Source organism: Octodon degus, unplaced genomic scaffold (genome assembly GCF_000260255.1).
Source record: "Octodon degus isolate 3935 unplaced genomic scaffold, OctDeg1.0 scaffold00037, whole genome shotgun sequence".
Classification (NCBI taxonomy): domain Eukaryota; kingdom Metazoa; phylum Chordata; class Mammalia; order Rodentia; family Octodontidae; genus Octodon; species Octodon degus.
Window position 1 is genome coordinate 4,212,762 of NW_004524613.1, and position 8,333 is coordinate 4,221,094.

General features: G+C 44.6%; 1 protein-coding gene across 1 annotated transcript in view; it reads right to left on the minus strand.

The window, feature by feature from the left end:
- Pxmp4 (peroxisomal membrane protein 4) overlaps positions 1–2,839 on the minus strand; it is a 13,001-nt gene extending 10,162 nt beyond the window's left edge. The window contains exon 1 of the mRNA XM_004630822.2: positions 2,660–2,839. Within this exon, the coding sequence (XP_004630879.1) occupies positions 2,660–2,772 (113 nt within the window). The 5' untranslated portion in view covers positions 2,773–2,839. The remainder of the gene's footprint in view (positions 1–2,659) is intronic.
- Between the last annotated feature and the right edge of the window lie 5,494 nt (positions 2,840–8,333).

The window sequence follows — 8,333 nt, forward strand, 5'->3', positions numbered from 1 at the left end:
TAATAATAATAATAATAATAATAATAAGAAGAAGAAGAAGAAGAATTAATTTTAAGACAGGTCTTGCTAAATTGCCTTGGCAGAACTCAGAACGTGTGATCCTCCTGCCTCAGTCTCAATGCTGAGATTACAGGTATTCCCCACCATGCCCCTCTAGAAGTTTGGCTTTTAAGAATTAAGTGCAATTGTACAGCAATTAACCACTAAGAAGAATATATGCAGTGTATTATTTGTTGAAAAAAAAATAAAAAAAAAAAAAAAAAAAAAAAAAAAAAGAATTAAGTGCAAGACATTGCATGCTGCCTGTAATCCCAGTACTCAGGAGGCTGACAGAAGAGGAACTCTGTGAGTTCGAGACCAGCCTGGGCTACAAAGTGAGCTCAAGGCCAGCCTGAACTGCACAGCAAGACCATGTCTCAAAAAGACAAAAAAAAAAGTGTAAGACATTGAGTGCCATGTAATTTGTGCTTTAAGAAGATGGTTGTCATACCAGCTACATCGTCAAGTCTGTCTGTCACATGTAAAGATGAGACCGAGTACTTCCCAATGTTACCACATAATACTTACATGGCATTGGGCATTCTGGATTTGTATCCTGGCTTCACCGCTGAGCAAGTGATACGATATGTGTCATGGGTATAGAACTCTAAGCAACAGTCTTCTCATTTGGAGAATAAGTACAATGCCAGTTCCTATTTTATACATACTTATCCATTCAGTTGCTCAATAAATACTTGAGATTCTATTAATATGTAGCAGGTGCTAGAAGTTTAGGAAGGGATAAAGTAGATAAAAAGTTCTGTCTTTGGGTTGGAGATGGTAAAATACTTGCCTAATGTACTTGAGGTCCTGGCTTTGATCCTCAGTACCACAAGGGGGGAAAGATCTGCCCTCATGAAGCTCACTTTCTAGTGAGAAATGGACTATACCAACAGCCAGGGATGGTGATACATGCCTGTCATTCCAGCTACTTGGGAAGCTGAGGCAGGAGGATTACCATTAGTTCCAGGGAAGCCTAGGTTACATAGCAAGTTCAAGGCCTGTTTGGACTATATAGTGAGATGCTGTCTCAAAAAATAAAGAAATATGGGCTGGTGAGATGGCTCAGTGGTCTAAAGCACCTACTTAGAACAAGCTAAGCTTAGCAAAGCACAGGGACCATGGTTCAATTCCCCAGCACTACATGCCAGCCAGCCCCACCCCCTGGTGGGCTGAACTGGCCACACACACACACACACAAAAAAAATAAATAAATAATTAAAAAAAATAAAGAAATAAAATTTAAGGCTGGAGATGTAACTCAATGGTAGAGTGCTTGCCTACCACATATAAGGCCCTAGGTTCAATCCTTAGTACTGCAAAAACAAATATCAAGATACACAAGTGAACTATTAAGTGTCCAGTGATAATGGGAATTCATGGGGTGGCCTCAATAAGCAGACGAGGGGCCAGGGAGATGGCTCAGTAGAATAACTTCTTCCCTGGCAAGCACAAGGATCTGAGTTCAATCCCCAGTTCTGCCAAAAACAAAACAAAAAAAAAAAAAAAAAAAAAAGCAGATGAAATGTAAGTAGACAGAGTCTCACTATGCAGTTCAGCCTGGCCGTAAGCTCATTTTGTAGCGCAGGCGAACTCTCGCCACCATCCTTTTGCCTCTGCCTCCCAAGTGCTGGGGTTACAAGTGTGTGCCACTATGCCTGGCAGGCCTGAGAAAGATAAGGGAGTAAGTCAGGTAGACATCGTGTGACTATAACAAAAATAAAAGACACTTTCTGTATATACCTATGCTGTGCTGAGTGTTTCACAAGTATGGATTTAATCCTCTGACAGTACAATACACCTTATAGAAAGGCTTAGAGAGGATTCATGATTTCCTGAAGATCAGATAGGCAAGTGACACCAGGATTCGAATCTTGGCAGGCCACATGCTCACCACCACACTGCGGTGCCACCAGGATGCCAACTCAGGTGGGATACAGACTGCTCTCTGCTTTGTTTCTGCTGTGTTGCCAGTTCTGGCCCAGTAGGCTTTGAATAGATGGTGGCTGTCATGCAGGTGATCTAAAGTTGGCTGAGGTTGGCTGTGTGACATGACCCCAGGAGCTCCTCATGCAAGGCTGAAGTGAGATCAATATGTTCGGCAAATACTTGCAGCTTTTTTTTTACATCCATTGTCACATCCCAGAAGTCCCCAGTACCAAAAGAGGATTTGGCACTGGAGTCACAGGATAAGGCTGTGAACTCATGGGCAGCTTAATGGGGGTGGGGGTGCCTCGATGCTAAAGGCCAGAGTTCAGTTCTCTATTGTGCAGACGGGGCCTGGAAAGCCAGACAGTCCAAAGAGCGCACTGCGAGGCCTGACCTGACCCAAATAAAGGGGATACAGGTGCTGCCGAGCGAGGATCATGCCACTAGCTCCAGGCTGTAAAGCAGAAGGACCGAGAAAGCGCACAGTGGGAGCCGCGGCTCAGCGCTGGCAAGGCGCTCAGAAGCCCCACTCCAAATCCTACTGCACAGATGGTGGCTATCGAGACCTAGAGACACACGAGGACTGGTCAAGGGCACCCAGGCGGCGGCGCCGGGCCTCACACTTGTGCCTCCGACCCCAGCCAAGCGCGTCCCGTCCCTCAGCCCCTTCCAGCCCGACAGCCCCACTCACACGGCCCCGTTCCGGAAGCCCTTAAGCACGGCCAACGCAGCGTGGTAGCGGCGCTTGCGCAGCAGCGCGTTCACCGCCAGGAGCAGAGCCTTCAGCTGCGGCGGGGCGGCCATGGCGCGGAGACGCGCGGGGTGGAAGGACTGCCTGGACGCTCACTGACAGCGCGGGTTCCGGCTGCGCCCTCCACGCCAAAGTAGCGCAGCCCCGGGGACGTTCCCATACGCTGTATCTGCCGTCACTCATATCGGGACAGCCAATCACACAGCGTATTTGTCTATACCGGGTATGGGGCGCTTTTTTGGCTCTTCGGAACAGCTGTCTGATTGGAAGAGAAAAAAGAGTTTGTAACGAATGTTAGTGACCCAGCCTCCCCTACCTGTCCAATCAGTACGTATTTTCCTTAGTGGCCTGTTCGGCTCACAGGTGGACTAGGCAGGAGGCGTGTCGCCAAGGGGCTTGGAAGGAGGTTTTGAAGAGCTGCCCTCAGAGTTGGGGCAGTTAAATTTTATGCGGTGACACTGGGATGTACTAGGCCTCATCTTTGCATGTGACAGATCTGACGATGTAACTGGTGTGACAACCATCTTCTTAAAGCACAAATCACTCGACACTCAAAGTATTATTATTATTATTATTATTATTATTAGACTTTTTGGGACATGGTCTCACTATACAGTTCAGGCTGGCCTTGAGCTCACTTTGTAGGCAGGCTGGTCTCAAACTCACAACAATCCTCCTGACTCCGCCTCCTGAGTGCTGGGATTACAGGTGACACTTAATGTTTTACACTTAATTCTTTTTATTTTGTTTTGTTTTGTTTGCGGAACTGGGGATTGAACTCAGGCCCTTGCGCTTGCCAGGGAAGCGCTTATTCCACTGAGCCATCTCCCCGGCGCCCAAATGAGTTTTGTTTTGTTTTTTTCTTTTTCTTTTTTTCCCCCCTCTTTTTATTGTTTCTTTATTTTTTGTACTGGGGATCCAACACAGGACCTTGTGCTTGCCAGGCAGGCACTTAAGCCACTGAGCTATCTCCCTGCAAAAGCTGCAAAGGATGTTTTTTTTTTTCCTTTAGCCGGCTAAGGAAAAAAAAGCAACCTCAGGTTGCTTTAAGACAGGGTCTCCCAAGGCATAGGGAGCAGGGGATCGAACCACGGTCTCCTGCACCTAACTGGGTTTGCCCCAGCAAGTGCTTAAACAACTGAGCTAACTTACAGGCCTCTACCCTTAATTCTTTCTTTCTTCTTCTTTTTTTTTTTTTGGCTTGGAATGCCCTCAGGGGTGGTTTGGCTGGCTGGAATGTTGTGGGTATCGAACTACAGCAACCTGAGGCTGACAGCTTTGTGGAAGCAGCCATTTAAACAACTGAGCTAAGGCCAGGCCCCCTACCCTTAATTCTTAAAAGCCAAACTTCTAGGGGCCAGGGAGATAGCTCAGTAGAATAAGTGCCAGGCACAGGGTCCTGAGTACTGTTTAAAAAAAAAAAAAAAAAGGCCAAACTTTTAGAGGAGCTGATGGGGATACCTGTAATTTCAGTCTTCAGCATTGAGACTGAGGCAGAAGGATCACAAGTTCTGATTTCTGCAAGGGCAATTTAGCAAGGTCGGTTTCAAAAATAAGTAAGGCCTGAGGGGCTGGTGAGATGGCTCAGTGGTCTAAAGCACCTACTTAGAACAAGCTTAGCAAAGCACAGGGACGGTGGTTCAATCCCAGCACCACATGTCAGCCAGCCCTGCCCCCTGGTGGACTGAGCTGGGCACACACACACACACACACACACACACACACACACACACACATAAATAAATAAAATTTTTTAAAAAATCTTTAAAAAAAGAAGAAGTGAAAAAAATTAATATATGGGCATTTTTTCTTAAAATATCTATCTGTCCATCCATCTATCTACAAATTCACACTAAATCACTCATTTTTCCAGGCTGAGTTGAAATTTACAATCCTCCTGCCTCAACCTCTCAAAGTGCTGAGATTATAGGTGTGAACCACTATACCCAGTTAGGGGGACTGTTTTTAAAGCTCTTTCTTGAGAAGTTGTGATCGTCAATGAATCCTCTGAAGTCCAGGGAGTAGAGCCTGGTGGATTAAGAAATCTTGTGAACTGGGAACCTGGTTCTCATGATAATTTGCTGGCTATGCCCCCACACCTGTGGCAAAAAACCAAAGCTTCTCTGGAAAAAAGCACATCCATCTTTGGTTTCAGAGAACCACCACAGATAATTTTGTTTTGTTTTGAGAGAGGGTCTTGCTTTGTAATTAAGGCTGGCCTTAAACTCAAATGATCTTCCTGCCTCAACTTTCTGAGTGCTGGGATCATAAGCATGTGCCATCACCCTTGGCCACTACAGATAACTCTTCAGGAGATGACTGGCATACACAGTCAGCAAAAACCAGGTTCCCAAGATAACAGAAAGAAAAATCAACATGGATTTCAGATATTGTAATTCACAGACATAAGTGTAGAAAATAATGCACACAAAACAAAGTTAGAAAATAGCTATAGAAGAAAAAAGAATATAGGTACAGGGAAGAGGAAAGGTTTTTCTATTTTGGTACTGGGAACTGAACTTGGGATCTTTACACTGAGCTACATCCCCATCGCTTTTTTTTTTTTTTTTTTTTTTTTAGTAAGGTTCTACAGGGTCTCACTACATAGATCAGATTCATAGTGATCCGCCTGTTTACAGCCTCCCAAGAGCTGAGATTACAGGCGCATGCCACCAAGCCCAGTCTCAATTGCCATTTCAGCGTGCCCTGGGGATGGGGCCAGCAGGGCATCTGCCTAAGCAGGTGCTTTAATCCACTGAGCTATTTGGCCAGCCCCTCATCACTTCTTAAAGAAGTTCTTGAGACAGACACTTAAGTCACCAATTAAGCTACCCAGGCTGGGCTCAAGCTCTCTGTATTCCTGCCTCAGCCTCCTAGAGTGCTAGGGTTATAAATTGCACCACTGTGCAACTTTTTCTTTTTTGCAGAACTGGGGATTGAACTCAGACCCTTGAGCTTGCCAGGCAAGCACTTATTCAACTGAGCTACCTCCCCAGACCTTGTGCAATTTTTGAATGGAAAATGTAAAAAGTAACCAAACAGAACTTTTATGAGAGGTTTATTTTTTGGTTTTGGTACCAAGGACGAAACCCAGGGCTTCTAGCTTGCTAGGCAAGTTTTCTACAGCTTAGCCAAATCCCCAGCCCCCAAACAGAACTTTTAGAAATGGCTCTGTTACTTTCATGAAGAATCAGACGCTAACTCTTGACATACGGCCTTGCATTGGGTATGTTTGGAAATTATTTGGCTTGGCAAATTCTTCCTATGTGCTATCTTTTACTAAGCCCTTTGTCACACAGAAGGATATGTTTTTGCCCCAAGAGCTTCCCAGGCTAGTAAGAGTAAAGAGCTGTCATAATAGGAACACTATTACCTGGTGACTTTTATTTTACATAACACTCAAGGCCTGCTCATTTGTATTTGTCGAGAAAAATAAAATTCCCTTAGTAAGTGTCTGTAGATTACTTATTGTGTACCAGAGTGTCCCCACACACACCTTTTTTTCCCAAAGGGTCTGATATATAGTTCAGGCTGGCTTTGAACTTACTGTTTAGCCCAGGCTGGCCTCGAACTCCTGGTGATCTTCCTGCCTCAGTCTCCCAAATACTGGTATTATAGGCATGTGCCACTATGCCAGGATCTCTGCCCTTTTTTCCCCCCTCTAAAATGCGGGGCCTCATTCATGCTAAGCAAGTGTTCTACCACTGTGCTGCATTCCCAGTTTCTAAGCGATGTTTCTGTTTCATGTGGGAAAATGAACCCAGGCTACATAAATGCTAATCGCTACTGCTGAGCTACACCCCCAGCCTGAATACTCTATTCTTTTACTCCTGCTTTTGTATCTTTGTTCACTCCTATAGCAATCCTATGACGCAGGTACTATAACTATATCTTTTGTCCTATGGGAAACTGAGGCACCAAGAAGCAAAGTAACCTATTTAAGATGATAAAAGAGATAGGCCAGGCTTCGCTCCAAAATTTCTTTCTTATATATAGTTTAGGCTGGATTTGAACTTACTGTTTAGCCCAGGCTGGCCTCAAACTCCTGCTGATCCTCCTGCCTCAGCCTCCCAAATACTAGTATCATAGGCATGTGCCACTGTCTTAGTTCACTAGGGCTACCAGGATAGAATACCATAGTCTGTTGCATGGTGACAGAAACCTATTTTCTCACCATTCTAGAGGCTAGAAGTCCAAGACCGAGTATTAGTGTGTTTGGTTTCTCCTGAGGCCTGTCCTTGGGTTGCAAGTGACCACCTTCTTTCTGGTTTCTCACAGGTCACCGCCATCTTGTGTGTCCAGCCTCCAACCCCCATTTGTATTACTGGAGATGAAACCCAATGATGGGCTGGAGAGATGGCTCAGTGGTCTAAAGCACCTACTTAGAACAAGCTTAGCAAAGCATCAGGGACCCCGGTTCAATCCCCCAGCACCACATGCCAGCCAGCCCCGCCCCCTGGTGGGCTGAGCTGGCCACACACTCTCTCTCTCTCAAATAAATAAAAATTTAAAAAAAAAAATGAAAAAAAAAAAAAAGAAACCCAATGGTGCTTTTCTCCAGCCATTTTATTTATTTTTTTATTGTGACACAGGGTTGAGCTAAGTTACTCAAGCAGGCCTTATAGCTAGCTGCAAGCCTTTTTACATTAGGCTCCTGAGAAGCTGAGATTACCAATGTATGTCATCCATGCCTGGCCCTAATCTAACTGTTTTATAAAGATCAGTCACATTGCATTAGGGCCCACATTTATGACTTCATTGACTTCATTTAACTTTTTTTTTGGTATGGAGAATTGAACTCAGGGCCTGATGCTTGCTAGGCAGGCATTGTGCTCCTGAGCTACACACCTAGTTCCATTTAACCTTAATTACCACTTTTGCTGTTGTTGTCTTTTTATTTTTTTAAGGAAATTTCTTTTTTTGTTTTTATTTTTATTTTTTATTTTTTGGTGGATCTGAGTATTGAACTCAGACGCTTGCGCTTGTCAGGCACAAGCGCTATTCTACTAGCTATCTCCCCATCTTGCGTAGTCTTGTTTTTTGAGACAGGGTTTCACTGTGTAGTTTAGGCTGTCCTTGAACTTTCTATGTGGTCTAGGATGTCCTTGAACTCATGGTGATCCTCATGTGTCAGCTTCCTGAGTGCTGGGATTCCAGGCATGGGACACAATGTCTGATTTAATCTTAATTACGACCTTAAAGGCTCTACCTCCAAATATAGTCATATTCTGAGGTACTGGGTTCTAGGATGTTAACATGTGGGGCATATGTGGGGCACACAATTCAGTTCATTAAAACTACCATGCTGGGACTGGGGGATAGCTCAACAAATTGAACATTTGAACAAAACCTACAATACAAATGTTCCTCTTGTTTTAATGAATTCTTTTAACACAGATGAAGATACCAAAAAAATACTACAGAAGTACAATCACTGTCGTGTGAAAATCTACACTTTTGGGCTGGTGAGATGGCTCAGTGGTCTAAAGCACCTACTTACAACACGCTTAGCTAAAAGCACAGGGACTGTGGTTCAATCCCCCAGCACCACATGCCAGCCAGCCCTGCCCCCTGGTGGGCTGAGCTGGCCACACACACAAATAAATAAATGAAA